The following is a 23,598-nucleotide window of genomic DNA, read 5'->3' as shown; positions in this document are numbered from 1 at the left end:
ATTGGCCTAAACATCCCAATGCAAGAGCCTACGGAGACTGAGTTAAGAATCGGCGAGGCTTTTCTTGGCTAAACGATGGGGGATTTACGTAATATCGTCATCGTGCACACACAAACAACATTTCGTTTTTACGTGGATGCTGCAGGTCTTATCGCGAGTAACGGCACGCCTGTGCGGACGCTTGGTGAAGAGCCAATGTGTGTACACAATTTTCAGATAAATATCTAGAATGCAAATGCTTTCGTGAACGTTTTCGAGTTGCTTGTACGGTACTTGAAATCATTCCTCAAGCATGTCCTTCGAATAAATATCTAGGCAGCTGTTATCGTGAAACGAAATTTAATTCTGTCTTGTCTCGTCTGGCTTTTTTTTTGTTATTGAGGCCATGGCGCGGGCTCGTCGCATCACGCTGTGACAAAGATCAAAGATCCCCCATATAGCCTTAACAGACTGTAGGGGCAAGTGCTGTTTGCGAGCACCTATGAAGGCCGGAACGGTACACGAGGGGGTGGGTGGCCAGCACCACGCCCGACCGCCTTTGTCTCCCCAGTGGCGATGGTTACTACACACCGCACCAGGTACTCATTTGAGGCCGAGTCGACCTAGGGGAGGCCCAGGACCGGTTCAGATAATCGTCACTGGTGTTGGCCGTGAGCGGGAATCGAACCCGGGTCGTTGGGTTCGTAGCTCAGTGTAGCGCTAACCGCTACACCACCGCTCCCCACGCTGTGACGTGCACGTCGCATCGCGCTGTGACGTGCACGTCACAGCGCCGTCAACATAAATTAAACCGGTTATAAAAAGGCGGGGGGATATAAAGATGGGGAAAGAACCCGCTGCCCCGCATCATGTTATAGGTTTTAAAGCACACATAACTGTCAAGTGTCATTTCAGTGTGAAGCTAGTATGGCTCTGGAATTGTGCCTGTGTGAATGGAAATGGGCTGCTTTGTGCATTTAGTGATTATTTAGAAATACGTTGGTTCTAAAGCATGGGTTTGTGACCAAATACACCTGCATTTGTGTACACGGGATAATCATTCATCGTCGAGAATGTGAATAACAAAATAAATAACACCCCCTTCCTATATTTGTCTCTCCACATAATAAGTAACGGATGTTTTTTTTCACAGATCTTGCATTATTAGCTCCAAGGCCTTCTGTGAGCAGCATTGGTTCAATATTGGCTTTCTTAAACCAATACCGGCAAACTACCTTGCCTGCGGAGATCGGGCAAGTTCACCAGCAATGTTTCAAGCGAGCCTAACTCTGCTAATGAGGCACTGAATGTCGAAACCGGTAAAAGCCATCTGCTTGTAATGAACCAACGCTGCTGATGGCTTTTATGTGCGTACGTTGAACTTCTGTATGATGGCTTTTATGTGCGAACGTTCAACTTCTGTCGCACCGTACGTGGCCAAACGTGCTCATCGGCGGTGTGTGTGTACCCACACTATTTATGTTGTACGTGCAGCGACAAATGTGGGAAGGAGGCGCCTTTATCCTTTGTGTGGACAGGGGGGAATGTGCTTTGTCTAGTTCAGGGGTCGGCAACCTGCGGTTCCGTAGCTGCACGCGGCTCTTTAAAGACCACCGTCTCCTATTCTCAGCACGAGCATTGCGGATCTTGATGGGTTTGAGTTGTTACGGAATTTGAAAAAAGAATGGCGCTCCTCTTGTTGTTTTGGTTTGCCCGACCCCTGCTCTGGTTTCTTCCCTGCTTCGTTCACAGACCTCATGCTGCCAGGCCTGGTGGCGCCCCCTGACGGCCTGCCGGACCTACGGGAGAGACAAATGTGCGCCATCAACCTGACCAACAGCAGGTAGAGAGAGCGGCACCCGTGGCCCCTTACTCTGGGCCGTGCACCTCACGACGCCTCTGGGTGGAGTTGCAAGGTGGTGGGGGGCGGGGGGGGGGGGGCGAAACCAGCGGGACATTTAAACAGATGCCTAACTAGCACCAAACTCGCTAATACACAACATGGAACAGATGCCTTGCTAACAGAAATCGTGCGACTACACAACGCGAAACACGATACCTTACTAACAAAAAAACGTGCGAATACACAACGTGAAAGAGATGCTTTACTAACACCAACCACACTTATACGCAATATGAAACATATGCCTTACGAAGAGAAAACATGCTAATAGACAAAACAAAGTAAAAGCCTCACCATAACCGCGTTGACTAGAGGAGTGGACCTCTCTGTGTATCGTGACCTTAGTAATCTGGACCTGGGGGGGGGATAGTCCCAAGGGGAGTGGATGGTGGGGGGGGGCAGGGGAGCCGGGGGGGAGGGTTGGGGGAGGGGGGAGTCAGGGGTGGTACAAGTGGTCTTGAATGGGGTGGCCGCCAATTCAGAAAGGTTGAGATTCACCGGCCTATACCGTGACCGTGTTCATTTGGTGAATGAAATCGGTGACGAAAATGTGAATCGACAAAGCGATTTTTCCTTTCTCTCGACTCGAGTGAACGATGTGAATGAAAAAGCACGACAGCGACATTGGCGATGTCTACCCACCGTTGGCCGACAATAATGTGACGAAATTAACGAGTCCGAACGAATATGAACACGTGATAATTTAGTGATGTTGTTTAGCGGGCTGCTCCCTGCATTCAAACCCAGACTCTGAGCGCTGCTAGCTCAGCACGATGATCTGTGCCATCGCAGGACGCCCATGAAACAGAATCATCAGAATATTTATACTGGAGGAATCCGGTGAGCTATAAAGCTCTTTTTCACAGATGTCCAGTAGTTGCACGGGGTCAGAACGTTACAACAACAAACGATACAAAAACACAATCGAAGTGCAAAGTACAAGAAAAGTTAACAAATCGCCCAAACACATACAAATACAAAACTAAACCATCCCCATCCGACCGGACAAAGCCCACACTGAGGTATTACTTTATTTTTCAGAAGCGACTTGGCAACAAATGATAGCTCACAAAAAGTGGCTTATCACTTGGACATTTATCGCAGCAAAATAAACTAAAAACGCTTATTGCATGTTTCTAAATGTGGGGGGGAAACCCGGAGGTAGCCCTGAGCAGCACAATGGACCCTTCCTGCTGAAATAAATCAAATCTGTTCACTTGCAGGCAACTCGCCCAGCTACCCCCTATGATAGACACAAATGTAAGGGATGAGACGGAGGTGGTTGCGTTGATGGAATCGCCAAATTATCATCACCATCATGAACAAACGCTGCTTCGTAACTGCAGAACATGCACGCCTCCGAAACTGAATTCTCACTGGAACAGAGAGCGTCAGTGAACGCACACGCAGGCGAACTGTGGTGGCTCCGGAGAACTGAAGCTTGGGAAAAGGTTTTTCGACGCCAGCGTTCTTCATTGCCAAGGCCCCCGCGGGCCACTGGCGGCCCCTGGTGGCCTACAGTGCGGCCCCCGACAAAACACAAAGAGTGACAACACCCCCCACCATCATCATCATCATCACCGTGCTGCTGTCAAACCCCCAATGGTTTCAAATGTGTGGCGGCCCTAACACACACTGATGATGTATTTTCTGCGAAAGTGCCCCAACCCCCCTCCCCTCTGGAAATGTTTGAAGGACACAAAACTTTTACCGCCACCGCCACCCCTACCAGAGACAACGACAGCGATGCAGCGCCGCCTTTGATTCTGAAGCTGACCTTGCCCCACCGTTTGCTTGTGCGCGCGTGTGTGTGTGGTGCGTGGTGCGTGCACGGTGCGTGCATGTGTGCTGTGTGTGCACATGCGTGTGTGATGTGTGTGCTGTGTGTGTGATGTGTGTGCTGTGTATGTGTGTGTGTGTGCTGTGTATGTGCTGTGTGTGCTGTGTGTGTGTGTGCTGTGTGTGTGTGCTGTGTATGTGCTGTGTGTGCGCACACGCAGGGCTCCCATCGGGGTTGGCGTGACGGCGATGTCCACCGCTCAGATGGTCGCCGCGGCAATGAAGGGCCGAGGGATCATCGTGCTTCACACCTACCTCGACCACCTCTGGTGACGGACCGCACGCGCCCAGCGTCACGCGCCCAGCGTCACGCGCCCAGCGTCACGCGCCCAGCGTCACGCGCCCAGCGTCACGCGCCCAGCGTCACGCACGCTGTTAAGAATACCCAGTTAGTGCTGTCGTGTGTGTGTGTGTGTATATACTTTTATTTAACCAGGTAAGGCCAACTAAAGCTGTGTAGCTCTCACAAGCGACCTTGGCCACAAGTGGTAGCTCGACAAGGTGGCTTATCGTCACGTGGAAGTTTATAGCGGCCAACGCGTGGTGTGTTCAGTCTAAAATGTGGACGGGAAAACCGGAGGACCTAGAGAAAAATCCACGCGACCATGGGGAGAGATACATGCAAATTCTAAATATATAAATATATAAGCACCGTAAAGTGATTAAGAGAAAGTAATTAAAGTGTGGCCTCATATTCACGCGTAATATGTACAGAATATTGCAATTGCGTGAGCGAGTGACTGAATTCAAATGATGTTCTAGAATGGCAAGGAAGCCAACATTTGCATGTCTGTTGAACGTCTTTCACAGCGTACGTAGATGACCGTGCAAATCGGAGATGCCGGGGGTGGCGGGGGGGGGGGTACTTCTGATAGCGTGGTGTTTCTGTGAACACTTCACCCTCTTCAAGAAAGGTTTAAAAATACTTTCTCTCAGAATGACAATCCTAAATGTTTGACACACTACGCCCAAGTAAACAAAAAGCCATTACACGATTACACTAACGATCACCCACGTTTAGCGCGAATGAAACGTGCATCCAAAACACGTGGGACTGTCCAAATGTGCCCAGTCGTGTTGAACTTCTGCTTCTGGCTCAGCGATTGACCGAGCGGCTCACGGTCGGAGTTTCCACTCCTGGTTTGGGGGGGGTCTACTCGGCCCATAATCATCCAGGGTTGATTACATCTGTTCCACTTTTGTGGGGAAGTCAACCATGGATTTTTCTACGTAGAAACTCGCCCCCGCTGCAGGAATGTGGACTTTCCACTACTGGTGCAGTGCCGTAAACAAGTTTCAGTTTTGATTATTAGGTATAGCCATGTGAGCCATGCGGCTCTTGAGTCGGGTGCAACCACAACAAACAAAACATGAACAGAGAAACATCTTAAAGCGACGGCGCGCAACAGAAACATCCTGGATAAACCAGCAAATCTTCCAAAAAAAACCCCACCGTATTACAACACTGTGTACCAAAAATCCCAGTGTGATGCAAGTCAAACAACAACAATCATAAGACAACTTAGATTCAAGCTATCAGGCCAACTCCGCACTTCCGCAAGAAACATGGCTTAACCATATGTAAGAGTTGAACGCCGCCTCCATGCTCAATTGAACAGGAAATCACGCTTTAACTTTCGAATTTATCTTCCGCTGCAGGGCATTCGGAGACAAATCCCATCCTCCGCTCATCCCGCACCGCTGCGCCCTCGACCCCGACGAACGGCAGCGGGGAGGGCCAGCTTCGGCGGAATCCGAAAGCCGAGCCGATGGGTCGGAGGTCGGAGCGTCGGAGCCTGCAGCCGAGGCCCCCGAGGCCGGGGGCGACGGAGACGCGGTGCCGCTGACGGGCTCGCCGCCCGGCATGGGCGACGTGCAGCGGCTGAGCCTGGAGGACGAGGAGCCGTCGCCAGGAGCCCAGGCGGGGGACGGCGATGCCGCCCCCGAGGCCGACGACGGAGCGGTCGCGAAAATTTCTCCAGGTGCAGCGCCGGTAGCGGCGCAGCCCTGCGATGTCTCCTTTCTCGCGCCGGAAGAGCCTCCCGCTCGAGCGAGCTCCAGAGAGCCCCTCTGCAGAGATGTTTGGCCTACTCTTCCATGCTGAGCAGACTTATGGGAAGAGTTTGCAGTACCCACGCTATGCCACGACTTTACCGTGGTGCACCGATTTAGTTTATGTTTGGCCTACTCTTCCATGCTGAGCAGACTTATGGGAAGAGTTTGCAGTACCCACGCTATGCCACGACTTTACCGTGGTGCACCGATTTAGTTTATGTTTGGCCTACTCTTCCATGCTGAGCAGACTTATGGGAAGAGTTTGCAGTGCCCACACTATGCCACGCCACACAGGACCTGCCGACCGACTTTACCGTGGTGCACCGATTTAGTTTATGCTGCTGGGTTGACAGTGACGGGGGGTGTAATTTTAATAAGGTTGTATCATTGTTGCAACTGCCATGTCCAGGCCCTGTGGGATGCCATACTATCCCTGTTCATGGTTGTGACACATTGCTTACCGCAGTACGTACGAAATACGTCAACTGCGTATGATTTATCTGTATTTAAAACATCAACACATTAGTCAGTTAATTTATCGATGCAGCATGGGTACTTGCACCTCTTCCGGAAGAGTGGGCCAAATACCCTCTAGAGAGGCTCTCCAGATCTCCCTTCAGTGGAGACACTTTTACCAGCAGTGGATTGGGCAAGTCATTGCAGGGCTGCACCATTACCTTTTTATTTATTTATATACATTTATATTATAATAAATAGCGCTGAATTTTTACCTGGAAATTCCTCGCTGAGTTGTGAGACTTCTACAGGCGCGGCATCCCGCATATTGGGTTGTTTGGCCAATTACATGAATTACAACTCACCGCACATACGTTGAAATGACACTCAAAGGTTTGCAAAGGCGGCTTATGTACCCACTTTCTAGCCTGCCATCTCCTGGCCCAGTATGCCTTCAAAGTCTCACAGCACATGGCAAAGTCAGCATGCTCCGCCAAACCCCCTGCCTCTGAAGTGCTGCACAACGGACGTTGAGTGCCATTATGGCTGTATAATAATCACTTTCCGGTCAATTTTGGAGTCATGTGATTCTTTGTGTAATCGTTTATTACTCACAGAATGAACGATCGCACGACATGGCAATCACGTGACGTGGTGGTGAATGGCCGAGTGCTAACGTGTTCACTGCTGGGTGCAGAGGTCCGCGGTTCTAATCCAGCAGGCCCATCCTGGTTATTACCGCGGGAATATTAACCGCAAAATACGAGGCTGTCTGCTTCACCGCAGACGATGAAGGTCCCCGGACGTCCTTCGAAACGTTCCGACACCGCGGTGGCGAGATGTTAACTAGCTCGCCTGGTATACAGGAGGTTGTGGGTTGTATCCTGACCCTGACTCCTATATATATTTGGAGTTTGCACCTTCTCCCCGTGGTCGCGTGGATTTTTCTCTGGGTCCTCTGGTTTTTCCCTCCACACTTAGAATCAACGTCGGTTTAAAATATTCGGCTGCTATAAATTTTCACGTGATAAGCCACTTCGTTGAGCTATCATTTGTGGCCAGGTCGCTTCTGAAAAAGAGCTACATAGCTCAGTGGTCTTACCCGCTAACATAAAAATAGCAGTAAAACAAAAGTAGTTTATTGTTCGCCGACGTCATTGTCCGAATTTTTTGCCGAATTTGAAAAGTCGCCTTGCAAATCGCTCAATCGTGCCAGGTGCTCATTTGAGGCTGAGTCTACCCAGGGGGGAGCCAGGGGGGGTGACAGGGGGGGTGACATTCCGCGTGTAAGTGTACGACACTCGGTCTGGCAGACTCCGTGCAACTGCATTGTCAGAACGTGTCCGCCAAACCGATGGCGTCTAGTTCAACAGCCTGACTCTCTAATCATTCTTGAAATTAAAATTCGTTGAATGTCACCCCGGCCTGAAATCCTGGCTCCGCCCCCTGAGTCTACCAATGGGAGGCCCAGAAGCGGTGTAGATAATCGTCAGCGGTGTCCACGATGAGCGGGGATCGAACTCGGGCCGCCGTACAGCGTTGCGCGACTCTGAATCTTGCTGCAGGCTCGTGCCTGCGAAACACAGCGGTGGCCATCGCGATAGCCCTCCGCGTGCCGCACGCGTGGCGAGAATGCCAAACATGCTCGGCTGTTGTTACCCGTTGTTGTCGTCCTGCAGCGGAGATGGACGAGCTTCTGCTGCAGTGCTGCCTCCGAGCGATCAAATGCCGCCTTAAGAAGTCCGACTTGCCTTTGCTCACGAGCACCTTCTTCAGCGTCCACCTCATCCCCTGCTGGTAACCGCGTCGGCACCGACACGGCTCGAGACGTCGTGATTCCAGTGAGCGTTCTACCCAGGCAACGCTGGAGTGTGTGTTTTCTTTTTGTTCCATTTGTCCGTCAACATTTTTTTATCTCGTTTTTTCCTTTTTGTGCTTCACACCCAGTCCCAACGGAAAGAGGATAGACATGAAGAAATCCAGCTATAAGAAGGTATGTTAAATATTTAAACAAACCCTATCAAGGTCATCGTACTACTATTGAAAATAATCTAAATCTATGCCTCGAGTTTCCTGGATGGCTGCTGCCTGGGCTTCTCTCCATTGCTACGGATCTAGCTGGGTAACTGGCTAAACAGGAAATAGACATTTGAATTTAATTGAAATTGCGGAAGAAGTTCAGAAGACGTTGAATAATAGCGGCTCCTTTTAAACTTTTTTTCCACCAGAATATTCTTTAAATCCTAGATTTTTAAAATGTTAATGCACAATACATGTTATTTGGCCATTATATTACATACAAAATCAGAATAATTTAGTGCAGGAGGCTTGTGAAAAGAGAATTAAAATTACAGCTGTCTCTTATTTCCAGTTGCCGTTGCAGAGCAACTGGTTTTCTACTCTTATTAATGTAAATGAAAGCTCCCATTAAGTCAGTTGAATTATTGCAATACGAATATTGTGCTATTCATAACCGGGACTCAATTCCCTTATTCACAAAACTCGAAAAACAATAACGTTGAGCAGTATACTCAAAATCTAAAATTAACTTCCCCTTTTCGAAATGGCACGTTCGTCTTGCTGAGATGGCTCGACCTGAGCTGGAGAGAGAGTGAGAAACCGCATGTTCCCGTCGTCGCCGTTATTGGCGACGTGAGCTGGAGAGAGCGAGAAACCGCACGTTCTCATCGTCGCCGTTATTGGCGACCTGAGCTGGAGAGAGTGAGAAACCGCATGTTCCCATCGTCGTCGTTATTGGCGACCTGAGCTGGAGAGAGCGAGAAACCGCACGTTCACATCGCCATCGTTATTGGCGACGTGAGCTGGAGAGAGTGAGAAACCGCACGTTCTCATCGTCGTCGTTATTGGCGACCTGAGCTGGAGAGAGTGAGAAACCGCACGTTCCCGTCGCCGTTGTTATTGGCGACCTGAGCTGGAGAGAGAGCGAGAAACCGCACGTTCCCATCGCCGTCGTTATTGGCGACCTGAGCTGGAGAGAGTGAGAAACCGCACGTTCCCGTCGCCGTTGTTATTGGCGACCTGAGCTGGAGAGAGCGAGAAACCGCACGTTCCCATCGCCGCCGTTATTGGCGACCTGAGCTGGAGAGAGTGAGAAACCGCACGTTCCCGTCGCCGTTGTTATTGGCGACCTGAGCTGGAGAGAGTGAGAAACCGCACGTTCCCGTCGCTGTCGTTATTGGCGACCTGAGCTGGAGAGAGTGAGAAACCGCACGTTCCCATCGCCGTCGTTATTGGCGACCTGAGCTGGAGAGAGTGAGAAACCGCACGTTCCCGTCACCTTCGTTATTGGCGACCTGAGCTGGAGAGAGTGAGAAACCGCACGTTTCCATCGCCGTCGTTATTGGCAACCTGAGCTGGAGAGAGAGTGAGAAACCGCACGTTCCCGTCGTCGTTATTGGCAACCTGAGCTGGAGAGAGAGTGAGAAACCGCACGTTCCCGTCGTCGTTATTGGCAACCTGAGCTGGAGAGAGAGTGAGAAACCGCACGTTCCCGTCGTCGTTATTGGCAACCTGAGCTGGAGAGAGAGTGAGAAACCGCACGTTCCCGTCGTCGTTATTGGCAACCTGAGCTGGAGAGAGAGTGAGAAACCGCACGTTCCCGTCGTCGTTATTGGCAACCTGAGCTGGAGAGAGAGTGAGAAACCGCACGTTCCCGTCGTCGTTATTGGCAACCTGAGCTGGAGAGAGAGTGAGAAACCGCACGTTCCCGTCGTCGTTATTGGCAACCTGAGCTGGAGAGAGAGTGAGAAACCGCACGTTCCCGTCGCCGTTATTGGCAACCTGAGCTGGAGAGAGAGCGAGAAACCGCACGTTCCCGTCGTTATTGGCGACCTGAGCTGGAGAGAGAGCGAGAAACCGCACGTTCCCATCGCCGTCGCTATTGGCGACCTGAGCTGGAGAGAGCGAGAAACCGCACGTTCCCGTCACCGTCGCTATTGGCGACCTGAGCTGGAGAGAGCGAGAAACCGCACGTTCCCATCGCCGTTATTGGCGACCTGAGCTGGAGACAGCGAGAAACCGCACGTTCCCATTGCCGTCGTTATTGGCGACCTGAGCTGGAGAGAGTGAGAAACCGCACGTTCCCGTCGTCGTCGTTATTGGCGACCGCCATTGCGCGAGAATTCACCGTTTTGTCGCCAGTAGGTGTCATCAGTAAGTCTCGCCCACAAAGCGGCATCGTCCTTCCGCTTCTAACTCGATAATCAAAAACGGCACAAGGGTGAACTCCTGTGTAAATGGCTGTGGTGGTGGTGGTGGTGATGATGGTGGTGATGAGACAGCACCGAGGATGCCAGCCATCAATGCAGTGCCTACAGGTCAAAATCGTTTGCACGTTTCGGATTCGCACCATTCTTATGGCGCAAGGCCATCACGGAGACGCCTCTGGATGGTGACACAGGTGTCACCGCCAGTTGCTTCGCAGGCGGGTGGGGGAGGGTGGAGATGTTGCGGTGTGTGTTTCCCGATTGAGTTATCTGCGGGTCGCATTATTTCTTTCAAATTTGGCAAATTTTTGGATCATTACGTGGCACACAATGGCCTACTCTTTTTCAAGTAAATCTTTAACGTCCACTGGGAAGCAGACGACACATGTGCGGTTCATACACCCCAGTGTTCACCGGGGAGGCCATGGGGATTTAATCAATAATACAATAATTTCAGCGGCGAGAATAACATTTTGCTCTCGATCCTTTTCCCGTAAAATTCTGACGGCTGATACCTGGCCTGGTGACTGTGCGCCCTGGCAGCTGTCTAAGTTCTTGCAGAGCATGCAGCAGAGGGGTCTCCTGCAGGTGAAGGAGTCCTCCAAGGGAGTGGAGAACATCGTGAACATCGACTGGAAGCACCAGGAGTGAGTTCGATGCAGCGCTGGTGGTGGTGCTGATGGGGAGACAAAGGTGGTCGGGCGTGGTGCTGGCCACCCACCCTCTCGTGTACCGTGCCAGCCTTCATAGGTGCTCGCTAACAGCACTTGCACCAACAGTCTGTTCAGGCTATACAGGGGATCTTTGTCTTTGGTGCTGATGGGGAGCGGTAGGGTAGCTTCCCAGTCGACAGCAGTGACGATTATCTAAACTGGCCCTGGGCCTCCCTTAGGTCGACTCAGCCTCAAATGAGTACCTGGTGCGGTGTGTAAATATCGCCCCTCGGGAAACAAAGGTGGCCGGGTATGGTGCTGGCCACACACCCCCTCGTGTGCCGTGCCAGCCTTGATAGGCGCTCGCAAACAGCACTTGCCCCAACAGGCTTTACGTGGGAACTTTGTTTGCTGATGGCGGTGGTGGGGATATTGATAATTGTATTGGTCGTGGTAATGATGTTGATGATGGTATTTTGATGGCGTTTGACAACGTTAACGGTGCGGTTATGACGTTGACAATGTTGACGTGGTAATTACGTTGAGAATGGTGTTGCGTGTGTGGGAATTCTCGAGTTCAAATAACTCGCAACTCGCAAACACCACCTCGTGAAAGACCCAATGCAGAAGATCCCTGGGTTTGATCTTCCACGAAGTTCATGGTCCACCCTACACCGCAACCACTGCAGAAACCATGGCAGCAGATGCGGAAACCTGATGCACAGTGTGCGACCGTGGTCATCCTGAACAGACCGTACAACCTATAACGACGCAATGCTCTGATCCACAAATACGAAGGAGACATCACGGCGGTACACTCCACTTTGCTTCCGACACGGTTATCTGGGCCAAACCACCTGACTGTAAAATCGCAGTTGTTGCTCTGCATCTACATCAGCAGCCGTACGGAATAATAATAATAATAATGTCGGGCACAAGATTTTTTTTTTTACGGTGGCCGCTGACAGAGCGCCGCGTCTCCCCGCAGGCTGCGATCGCTCCCCAACTCGGAGGACCCCCCGGACGGCGCCGTGGCGGAGGAGGAGAGGGTGGGGGTGTGCGGGGAGACGCTGTACCGCGCGCCCGACATCACCGCCCTGTACGGGGTGTCCACGCGCGTCCTGGGACTCTTCCAGCCGGCGGGCCACAAGTAAGGGTCATGCCCCCCTCTCGGTGAAACCATTTCCGCCGGGCACGCCATGGAACCGGCCAAGCGCAAGTCTGCGTTGCCTCTGAACCTGCCCAGCGCTGCCTCTACCGTTGTGTGCATGCACGCGCCGCACCTGTCTGTTTGTATGGGTCCTCGTGCAAAGAATGATAATGCCCTCACCCACCCACCCCCATTTAGATCGCCATGGTGGAGAAATGTTAACTCCCTCGCCTGGTATGCAGGTGGTTGTGGGTTCGATCCCAGGAGGTTGTTCCGGAGGTGTGGCGCTGCAAGTTGGCGCGTTAAACTAAAATCGTCTCGCATCCTGTCCCCTCGGCCACAGTTCTTCCACACGGAAGACGCCGCTTTATGAATGCTCAACACGGGCCCTGTCCACTGTCACCCGCTCCTCCCACACCTCTTCCACGTCCCCACATCTGCGAGCGATCCGTCCACTGTGAATGGAAGGCACTCGGTGGCACTGCGTGGTTGGCATGGGCCCTGGTACAAGGAATGATAATGCCCCCCCACCCTTCCCCCAGACGGCCGCAGAAAACGTTTGATACAGTGACCATCTTTGTTCAGTGGCCAGCTCAACAGCCGCTGTGAGGGTGGCACACGAGGGTCTCGCTCACATGCACCTATGAAAAATAATACACCGACAAGGGTCCACCTGTCCGATATGTTTTTGGGGAATGCGCCACTTGTTGTCGGACACAGTGTCTGACATTTCGCTGCACGTGCCGGGAGCTTCTTTACAAACTTGTTCAGTTCTTATTCAGTTGAGGCAGGGTTCTTGTAATTGTGGTTTTGGAGGGCCGCCTTTTGTGTCCAGGTCTCTCGCGTCCCTGGTGTTTTGTCTCCGTTCCGTCACGGTCATCCATAACTCTCACCAATAGCTCTCTCATCTCTCTCCCATTTTTGTCTCCAATCTCACAAGCCCGTATCTCCGCGTGTGTCCTGGCGAGCCAAATATCTTGGTGGGCCATCAGCGGGGCCACTCCAGGAGCCTGTGTGGGCCACATTTGGCCCCGCAAGGCCACCTGCCGGTTTTAGAAATAACTTGCACGAAAATAAATCAGGACGAGAACTCAAACAACCGTTTTAGTAGCCGCATTTTCAGATTGTGCTAAGTGGTTACGTGATTCTTTGGTACATTTCCGTTCAGTAATCGCTTGCGTTTTTCCCGTTTTCTTTTTCCTTCTGTTCAGGAAAGGAGACATCCTCGGCGCAAACGACGTACGAAATGTCCTCACGAACTACGTCAGGGAAAACGACCTCGCCGACAAGCAGGAGGGGTGGGTGGAGGGCCGAGGTGCCGTCGGATTATTTCGGTCATCACCTTGCGAGGCCAAACATTCGCAGCAACCACCACGGCCCGCCAGCCTTACTGGAGACGGTCGCCAGGTGGCAGCTGCCTACAAGTGAACAACGGTCGTCCTTCAAATGTAACGTGTTCGCGGTTTCAGCCGAGTTACCACCGTTGACTACGAACAACGCCATCGTGTGAAAAAATTACATTTTGACTCGATTTGGACGCGCGACGTCATCTTTGGGGATCGCGATCGCCGTTCGGTGCGATTGCCGTGCGATGCACGACGGCTCTGTAGCATGGCACCTCCGACAATTAGCACGGTTGGCTGTGTCCGGCGTGACAGAAGTTCAACGTACGTACACACGTAAGATGGTGCAGCACCACCAGTGGTGGATTAAAGGTCACTTGAAGGGATCTCAGAAAGTGGTTCTGTAGAATAACCGTCCGCGGGCCGTTCTAAAACAAGTTGCTTGGCACTTCTGCGAACGTTCTGAATGAAAATTCAACATATTATGACGTGACGCTGGCGGTACAATTGGAAAATAATTGGGGAGGGGGGGAAAGACAAAAATCCGCCCTCACTGGACAGCACGTGTGCTGTTCTCATTGCTGATTGCGGTGGGTGGCATTACCATGCCCTCTGACCTCACAGGCAAAACTGTCCTCCTCGTAAGTCACCTCACTGATCACCGCTAGGGATATTCATCCCCTTCATGATTCTCAAAGGCCATGCTTTTATGTTTGCCCTTGTGGTGAATATAGAATCTGCAATGGCTGCAGAGAGAGAGGACCAGAAAGACAACACCCCACCAGAGTGTGGACAGTTCCATTTAAAAGAAGACTAAATTCATTATTGTGATACAATCCACGCATTGAGAATAAGGATACATTGTAAGAGTTGAATAATTATAGCTCTCCAACGGCCGCTCACTCGCTTGATGCCTGCAGGGTGGTGACCGTGAACCCTCTGCTGTGTGACTCTCTGCTGGACAAGCAAGAGCAGTACACCGTCAGCAGCATCCGCTGGGACGACCTGATGAACAGGTAAGCAAAGACACAAGTAACAGTGGTCTCCCGTATAGCCTTAAGAGACTGTTGGGGCAAGTGCTCATAGCGAGCACCTATAAAAGCCGGCATGGCACACGAGGGGGCGGGTGAGCAGCACCACGCCCGATCGACTTTGTCTCACTGCACCAGGCACTCATTTGAGGCCGAGGCGACCTAGGGGAGGCCCAGGACCAGTTCAGGTATTCGTCACTGGTGTTGGCCGTGAGCGGGAATCGAACTCGGCTCGCCGGGTTCGTAGCGCAGCATCGGCAGCCTCCGTTGGGACTAGCTGATGAAGAGGTGAGCGCTCGCACACCGAGCGCAGGCTGCACGGACATCACCGTCTGTGCAACACCTTGCCGACCTCGTCAAGCAGCATAAACCACCACCACGCGAACCCCGGTCATCCTTGCAGCAGCAGCAGCAACTTTTGGCTAACCGTCGAGCAAAAACGTCCACCGCATCGCGAGCTTTCAGATGCGCTTCTCCGGCCGTCTGGAACGCTCTTCTTTCTGATATTCGGAAGCCACTGGGAGGTGTGGCACTTTGAAATCTAGATTGAAAACTCATTTCTGTAGAACCACTTTATGTGTTTAGTTTGTTGTCATTCCCCCGCACCTCCGATCAGCACGGTTGGCTACGTACGGTGCAAAAAAAGCTTAAAGAAACATGCATACCTATGCAGGAAACTGTTTGGACATTGAAATAATCGAAATACCGGTTTTGTATTTTTTGCACACTCTGGCAGCCACCATTAATGCAAAGTAATTCTGTATAATACGTTCCCCTGTGTCCTGTTTCATGGCTAAAATACCCACAATGTTAAAATGTATCCAGTTCTGATCAATGGCGGAGCCAGGATATTCAGGTAGAGGGGGCAACCCCTCCAGAAATGAAAAATGATAGGAGTTAGTAAGTAAGGACTTGTCCCTTGCTTTTTAGTTGACGCGTGTGCGGCGATGGAGCAGCCATCAATCGAGGGTCGAATTCGAACCGCGTTGTGTAATCGGCATCACGCTCGCTGAAGGTGTTTGCCTTCAGGCAAGTCGTGTACTGTATACGCAACTGTGCACAATTACGTGAGTCACTTATAACTGTTATGCCGTTACTTATTGCCAATTATGGACTCAGACTATTGTTCTATCATCTCATAGAGTCCCTGGCACATAATAATATGCTACACAGTGGCAGTGGGGGTCACAAAATGCCGATTTATTACTAATAAAACCCAATGATCCGATCAAAATTAGGGATTTCGATCGGATCATTGGGGGGGCACGTGCCACCCCCCCCCCCCGGCTCCGCCAGTGGTTCTGGTATATAAGGTTCTAGAATGAAACTGCTGCAGGCATCAACAAGTTTAATTATACGATACGTGTGGAAACAACACATTTTAATTCTGGACGGTAAACACATTACAGCAAATGACTTCTTGCTGTGACTATCCCACCTGATGACGGAGGCTTGTGTTGATTCCGAAACGTCGTGATTTGATTAACTTTTTTTATGTTTTACCTACGTGACTTTACCGAAAGAACCAAAGAGTCCATTCTACGTTTGTGTTTTAAATATCCCCGCTCGTAATGTTTTGTTTTCTCATAAATTATTGTTATTTGACAGGTCGCCCACCCCCCGCCCCCCCCCTCCCCCCCCAGACAAAACTGTTTTATTTCAATCTCCCTTTAGTTTTACACTCAACTACTAACACCACGATTATCTTTCTGAAATCTAAAACACCATTAAGCCTCTGCCATGTGTGTTCTAAGAAGCAAAATGTGTTTACATATAAAGATATAAGGTTTGCAGTTAAACATCCACTTCCAACCATTTTACAGTCAAGTGATTTCCTGCTCAAGCGAGCAATTAGGTTGTTTCTTGATTTTAAGCTTTCGTGACTGCAGGAATCCATACTCTTTGGTTCTTTCGGTAAAGTCACGTTGGTAGAAAAAATAATTGATCACGACGGTTCGATCGCCACACAAGCAATCGTCTTCAGGTGACGATTGCTTGTGTTGCGATCGAAATGTCGTGATCTGTTATTTTTTCTACCTATGCGACTTTACCGAAAGAACCAAAGAATTAGGTTGCTGCTCATCTCCTGCTTTCAAAGCCCTGAACCGGCAGTGCAAATTCCACATTCCTAATTGCAGGGTCCAGTCCCTCCGCTGGACCGCAAACGTTGTGACTTCCGCACAAGCAAACGCCACTTTCAGCGACCGCAGAGGGGGAATTGTGGGCCCTAGTCGAATGCCGCGCCCACGATTGCAACCCCTCGCAACATTGCGATTGCGAGCCGCTCGCTCTGCCACTGAGGAGCCACCCCGGCTGGTGTTTGAATGCGAACAGAATGAAGCGAGCGCACCAATCGTGTGCGTGGAATGTACCATCGGTATCGAAGTTGATTTTAATAAGAACAAAAAACCTACCATATTATTCCTGAGAATACAGAGGGACATTGTATGTCGGTCGAGTGGTCAAACGTGCTTGTTACATTCGCTCATCCGGGGGCATAGGAACACATTCACAATGGAGCCTTATTCATATAAATGGAGCTACTGCTTGCGACAGATATTACAATCTTCATGATGGCGGTGACGAGGATCTCACATTACAGTATGTTTTTGTCATCCGCTCGCTTTCAGACGCGCTTCTGCGGCCGTCTGGAATGCTCTTCTTTCCGATGTTAGGAAGCCACTGGAGCTATGCACTTTTAAATCTATATTGAAAACTAATTTCTTTAGAACTGCTTTTTGTGTTTAGTTTGTTGTCCTTCCCCCGCACCTCCGATTAGCACGGTTGGCTACGTACGGTGCGAAAGAAGTTCTACATACACATACGTACTGCCTCGTGGCCCCGACGTACGGGCTTAGAGTCGTCCTTAGAGTCGTCTTTTGTTAGATGTGGCTGCGTTCCTCAGAGGTCAGAGTGCTGAGCTGGCACCGCTGAGTCCTGGGTTTCGTGTCCAGGCAACTGCTTGTGTTTAAACCAGTGAGTTGATCGTCTCATTCAGGCAACCAATGGCTGCACACAAAAAAAAATCCACGATGCTAAATTTGTCTTTGCATTTGGCCAAATTGCAGCTTTGCGAATAAAAAAAAATCGCCGTCAGTGGCAGAGCGAGCGGGAAAGTTCTGCTCCCCTACTTTGCGGGCTAGAGATCAATTGAAGGGATCTCCGAGGGTAGCTGTGCAGTATTATCTTCCGCGGGCCACCCTCTAGCACACAAAGCGTTGCACTTCGCTGCGAGCGATCTCAAAACGGATTATTCGTCTCGTGACGCCACCGCCGATAACACCATCGGGGTAAAACTGGGAAAAATTACAACAACAAAAGTCTCCCCATCTCACCACCCCCACCCCCCCCCCCCCGTTGTTTCCCTCGCCCTGCATCCAAGGTGCCTGGAGAGAATGCAGCCCTGCCACCAGCTGCTCTTCCCAGGGCGGCCACCGGTCGTTCGCAAGGGAAACGTCGAGCCCATCGACATCCACGTGGCACAGAGAGGCGGCAACAAGAAGGTGTGCAAGCCACCACCCCCCACCCCACCCCACCCCCGGCAGCGCACGTGAGCAAAGGACCGAGCGTGCGAGCGAAAACGATAAACGCGCGATGTTTCGGCTCCCCCCTCGCCCGCCGTGAATCCGGGTGGTGCACCGCAGAGTTGTTTATCCAGGACGAGTATAAAGATTTTGAACGAAGATTCTGATGCTGAAAATAAAGAGTGCAATGCGTTTCGTAACTTGAGCTAGGTTAGAAGAGCGGCTTTTGGCCGCTGGCCATCGAACAGAGACGGAGGTCACCGCAGCGCGCGCTATCAGACGCGCTTCTGCGGCCGTCTGGAACGCTCTTTCGGTATTAGGAAGCCGCTGGAGCTATGCAGTTTGAAATCTCATTTCTTTAGAACTGCCTCTTGTGTTTAGTTTGTTCTTCCCCCGCATCTCCGATTGTAGCGCCGTTGGCCTACGTACAGTATAAACGAAGGCCACATTCCTACATGGAGGTCTTTCATCACTGAGCTCATGCCTGGTTATAAAGGTCACCTGTCTCTGTCCACCCTTCACAGAGTTCACATCTTCGTTTTAGTGTCGGCTTCAAATTCTGGTTGGGGGTTGACTCAGCCCATAATTTCTCCTGGGGGGGGGGGCAGGTCGATAAAATGAGTACCACTTTGATGGGAAGTCAACAGCGGGTGTCCTCTGTATAGATGCGCCTCTACCATAGCTTCAGGAAAGCACTTTAACTTGACCTTGGTCAGCGCGCGTTCGCGGTAAAACGTGAAATGCGTGCGCACGGAGCCGTCGCGTGTGCTCTCTGCGCCTGTGCCGCTGGAGCAGGTGACGACCATCAAGAACGTGGAGGCGTTTGGGCTGGACCCGCAGGTCCTGGCACACACGCTGCAGATCCGCGTCCAGGCGAGCGTGACCCTCTCCCCGCTGCCCGGCTCCAAGGACAAGGTGATCGTGCAGGTGCAGGGCAACCAGGTGTCCCACCTCGCCCGTCTGCTCGTAGGTCAGTGCTGGCCTAGCTTGCCTACTGCGCAGACACCCATAACAAAGATTCCCCCGTGTAGCCTGTGAGTTTTCCAGGGCATTGGAGGGCAGATGAACCGCGTCCGCGTGTTTAAAATTGTTTGCTAATTTTTTTGTTTTAATCAATAACAGTACTGCTTGACAGTAAAACGCACCCTAAACTTGAGGCCGAGTGTCGGTACATGTATCACTAATCTGGTCACACACAGACAAAGATCCCCCCGTATAGCCTCAATGGAATTTTGGGGCAAGTGCTGTTAGCGAGTGGCACCTATGAAGGTCGGCACGGCACACGAGGGGTTGGATGGCCACCACCACCCCGCCCAGTTGCCTTTGTCTTCCCAGTACTGATGTTTACACACCGCAACCCTGGGGATCGAACTCGGTTTTCCAGGCTAAGAGCACAGTGCACTCACCACTGCGCCACCATATTCATCCGCAGATGAGTCCCCTGAAAGTGGTGTTATCCGCGTATTTTTGCAGATAAATGGAGTCACGTATAAGTGGGAGAAGATGTATTATATCCGTACGTAGGGTTGCCACTTTTCCTATTTTTACCAGGATCGTCCTGTCAAGGTAGCTTGTCTCGGTAAATTTACAGTACGTTTACATTTAGCTCTCCCCTCTTCCGGTATTGTGAGATATTTCTCTTCCAGTGATATGTCCTGGTTTATTTTTTACGTACCTCAGAGGTGGCAACCCTATTCACGTCGTTCAGACAATACTTGCTCGTCTTCGAACTGATATACTGACACATATATATGCAGTTTGTGACAAAATGGTCGCAGTTTGTGACAAAATGGTCGCAGTTTGTGACAAAATGGTCGCAGTTTGTGACAAAATGGTCGCAGTTTGTGACAAAATGGTCGCAGTTTGTTCTGCAAAGTGATCTGCAAAGTCAATTCCACGTGTCCTGCGTTTGTTTCAGATGAATTCAGCATCCCTCGACGGTTCATTTGTGGTCTGGAAAAGGCTCCAAAAACAGGAAAGAAGAAGTGAATGAACGAATGGATAAACGACTGCATGACAGAGAAATAAAATGAATTGACAAATGAATGAAACTTGTTGGCTTCTCAGTGGTTCATTAGCAATTTACAAAAACTAAGAGTGAATTCAATAAAAATAGCCAAATGACCGAGCATTTAGGACTGCAGTGTATGGGATCATGTGCATACATTGCATGCAAACATATGGACATCAAAACATCGATTCTTACACACGTGTATCGTGATCGTGGGAAAGCGATATTTATTGACGAATTGATACGTTGTGTCGAACCTCCGCGCGACCTCAGTGTGTAAAGGTGAAACTATTAAAGTGTTCGCCGTTGATCGACGTATGCATCTCGCGTCTCTATCCGAAGTCGACTCGTGACATTCTGAGTCCACTGCAGGCGCAGGACCACAAGCTGCTACGCGCCTCTAGCGCACACCAATCCTGACCCACTGATGTAAGTTCGAAACAGTCTGTGTAGCGCAGCGTTCTTCATCGCAAGGCCCGCGGGCCACTGGTGGCCCCTGGTGGCCTTCAGTGCGCCCCCCCCGACAACGCACTAATATTAACCCCCCCCCCCATCATTGTCATCATCGTGCTGCTGTCAAACCCCCAATGGTTTTAAAAGCGTGACGCCCATCACACGCTTGAACTTTAAAGTCCCACCACCCTCTTCCCCCCCCCACCTCTGAAAATTAGTGAGGAACACTGATGTAGCTTGAATCTTGATTGCTTTAATGGGCACAAGTCTAAATGTATATTTCGGCCCAAAAATGACAGCATGCATACTGATGGTTTCACACACAAGGGAACCTCTCCGGACATTTCCACATTTCTTTAGTCTCATGCTAAACACTTAAAATATTAAATTCCCATCATCAGTGAAACAGGTCATTCACCTCCTATAGAGCGTTATGCTACTACACATTAACGCATACATGTAGAAACGTTAACCTACACACGTGTTCACACAGGCGTTTTGTGTGCGCGCGTGTGTAATACAGCTCTGTGTACACACCACACGCACGTGGCCTTGTCATGCACAGGTAGGAAACCCGCAAGACCGAACCAGGTGAGCTCTCTCAAGGCCTAATTTAAAGTTCAATGGTCGACAGACGGGAGGTTACGAAGATTATGGGAAGCTCCCCAGACAAGAGTATCTGCATACCCGATTAGATTGTGGGCTCTGGTGTCTCCGGGATGGGTGCAGGTAAAGGTGATGCATGCCGGTGACGTATAGTACAGTCGGCTACCATGCACAGCCACTGAGATGGGAGAATTGCATAAATACGTGCGGTGGATAGCGGCATGCAGTTAAATATACGGACACAACCAGGTCCGCAGCTCTCGGCATATAATGCCTGGAGACCCTGCAGTCTAGAGACCCTGCACCTGCAGTCTGGAGACCCTGCAGTCTGGAGACTCTGCACCTGCAGTCTGGAGACCCTGCACCTGTAGCCTGGAGACTCTGCCCCTGTAGCCTGTAGACTCTGCACCTGTAGCCTGGAGACCCTGCACCTGCAGTCTGGAGACTCTGCACCTGCAGCCTGGAAAGATACACAATTGGATAAATTTAATTAGTTTGGTAATGTTTTACTCTGTTTTAACCTGTTTCCTGATTGATGTATTTTTATCAGTCGCCTCCTGTCAGAATGGCCTTACTTGTTTGCAAGTCATTGGGGGTTACTTGACTGGATAGTTTTTTTTATGAGGTTTAAATGTTGTAAACGCAAAGATTAACTGGTTTGGGGATATTTCGTAAAAAAAAGTATTGATTAATCATTTATTGGTAAAGAATATAGCTTTCTCTGAAAACAGGCATTTAAATGTCAAACTTCAGCAAAGAAACGCTGCCCTGGTGGCTTGTTTACAGGTGTTAGGCATGCAGTCACGGTGCTTTTGCATACTAACAACCAATAATTTAGGAAAAACAGTTTAAATGCAATTATTTGCAAGAAAATCACACCTCTAATGGATATTACAATGGAACAGCGCCCCCTAGTGTAAATTCGCTAACGTGTTTCCTGGAATTTTAACCCAGAGAGCATCGGGTTCAACGGCAGAAATTCAACCCGCTACGCGGTACCAATCTTCCGGTTATTGAGTCTGCGTCGTTTATGACATCGGTTTACATTTTTTTATACGCATTGTTTCTGCAAAACATTTAAAATATATATGTCGTTCGAGTTTACTTTGTTTTGATTCAAATTAGCAAAAACAAATTGCGTCGAAAAGTTAGACTTGAACTCGTGACTCACAGGCCCGCGTAAGCCCCCCTTCTAAACCACCGTGAACAGTGACGATGCTAAGGCAGTCGTGGTTCTGCTTAACCTGGGGTGCACGCTGAACCCCCTAAAATACGAGATGCCATTTGTGGGAGTGCGAGACATGGCCAGATTTTTTCGAAAGGTAAATCATCGACAACACAAATGAATCACGGCGCACGCAAGCACAGCTACTTTGCTTCATCAAACCCTGTGTACGCTTTACGATTGAGAGCCAAAAGGCCGCTGTAAAAAAAAGATTAATAATCGTTGTGCTAATGGCTCCCACGTGGTGCAGTGACTGCACCGTGCGCGCGTGGATGTGTAACTCAATAATGACGTCACATAGAACAAACACGTCATTGCGGTTGTGACGCATGTACGGCAATCGCGCGTGTTAACATTGCGTTGAAAGGACATTATTGTAATGCAGAGCACTGCATTAAAATGATAATTTTACTGAGTTAAAGATTAAGATTGGGATTCGAACCCAGGTCAACCATTATCACAGGCAGACATTCCATCCGCTACGCTACCAAGGTTTTGTGGAGAGAGCAAATGGCCTGCTTGTAAAGTTATTGTTATTATGTCGTTGTATTATCAACATTGATATATATACTCGTGCGTCATGTAACCCTGAGCTTTTGATCTACATGCGTTATTGAACTGAATAATAAAAGAGGTGTATTTCTAATTTAATACTGCGGATTTGAGCCAAGAGTCCTGGAACTCACAGTCACACGCCCCCCTCCCCCCTCCCGCCTGGCCACTATTGTGTTTCTTCGTGTGGATGTACACGGAGACCCTTGAATATCGCTGTTTTGGCTTTCGCGGAACTTTCCAAGAACGTAACCCCCGCGATACTCAAGGCTCCTGTGTATTGACAAATTTTCGACTCTTGCTAAACACCCAACAAAAAACAGCAGATGCCACCGTTGTCAGTTTTAATCCGTGATCATCAGATCTTGCCCAACGCCACCGCTATGCAATAACTGGCACGGATCGGGGTGCCTCCTTCCTAAAGTCAACGGCTACATTCCTCGAATTGCTTGGTCATGTTGCTTGTGGGCACGCAACCCCAATCGATGGACCACGTCGTCCACCACTGCAGTTTGTACTCCTTCAACACGGGCGGAGAAGGGAGGAGGAACTTCAAACCGACACGAACCGTTCTGCCGAAGCCCCCTCGTCT

The 23,598-nt window shown here is 50.3% G+C and overlaps 1 protein-coding gene across 3 annotated transcripts in view; it reads left to right on the top strand.

The window, feature by feature from the left end:
- EIF2D (eukaryotic translation initiation factor 2D) overlaps window positions 1-20,484 on the top strand; it is a 43,680-nt gene extending 23,196 nt beyond the window's left edge. For all 3 annotated transcript variants that reach the window (XM_032969678.2, XM_076073493.1, XM_076073495.1), the window contains 12 exons: window positions 1,732-1,822; window positions 3,883-3,990; window positions 5,381-5,703; window positions 7,912-8,029; window positions 8,180-8,225; window positions 11,002-11,105; window positions 12,100-12,261; window positions 13,473-13,559; window positions 14,525-14,620; window positions 18,018-18,138; window positions 18,955-19,129; window positions 20,078-20,484. In XM_032969678.2, coding sequence (XP_032825569.2) covers window positions 1,732-1,822; window positions 3,883-3,990; window positions 5,381-5,703; window positions 7,912-8,029; window positions 8,180-8,225; window positions 11,002-11,105; window positions 12,100-12,261; window positions 13,473-13,559; window positions 14,525-14,620; window positions 18,018-18,138; window positions 18,955-19,129; window positions 20,078-20,148 — 1,502 coding nt within the window. In that variant the 3' untranslated portion in view covers window positions 20,149-20,484. The remainder of the gene's footprint in view (window positions 1-1,731; window positions 1,823-3,882; window positions 3,991-5,380; window positions 5,704-7,911; window positions 8,030-8,179; window positions 8,226-11,001; window positions 11,106-12,099; window positions 12,262-13,472; window positions 13,560-14,524; window positions 14,621-18,017; window positions 18,139-18,954; window positions 19,130-20,077) is intronic.
- The last annotated feature ends 3,114 nt before the right edge of the window (window positions 20,485-23,598 follow it).

The sequence above is a fragment of the Petromyzon marinus genome, chromosome 42, assembly GCF_048934315.1.
Source record: "Petromyzon marinus isolate PM22_M1 ecotype Great Lakes invasive population chromosome 42, UKy_Petmar_22M1.pri1.0, whole genome shotgun sequence".
Taxonomy (NCBI): domain Eukaryota; kingdom Metazoa; phylum Chordata; class Hyperoartia; order Petromyzontiformes; family Petromyzontidae; genus Petromyzon; species Petromyzon marinus.
Note: the sequence above shows the minus strand (reverse complement) of the source record. Positions and strands in the feature narration are given on the sequence as shown.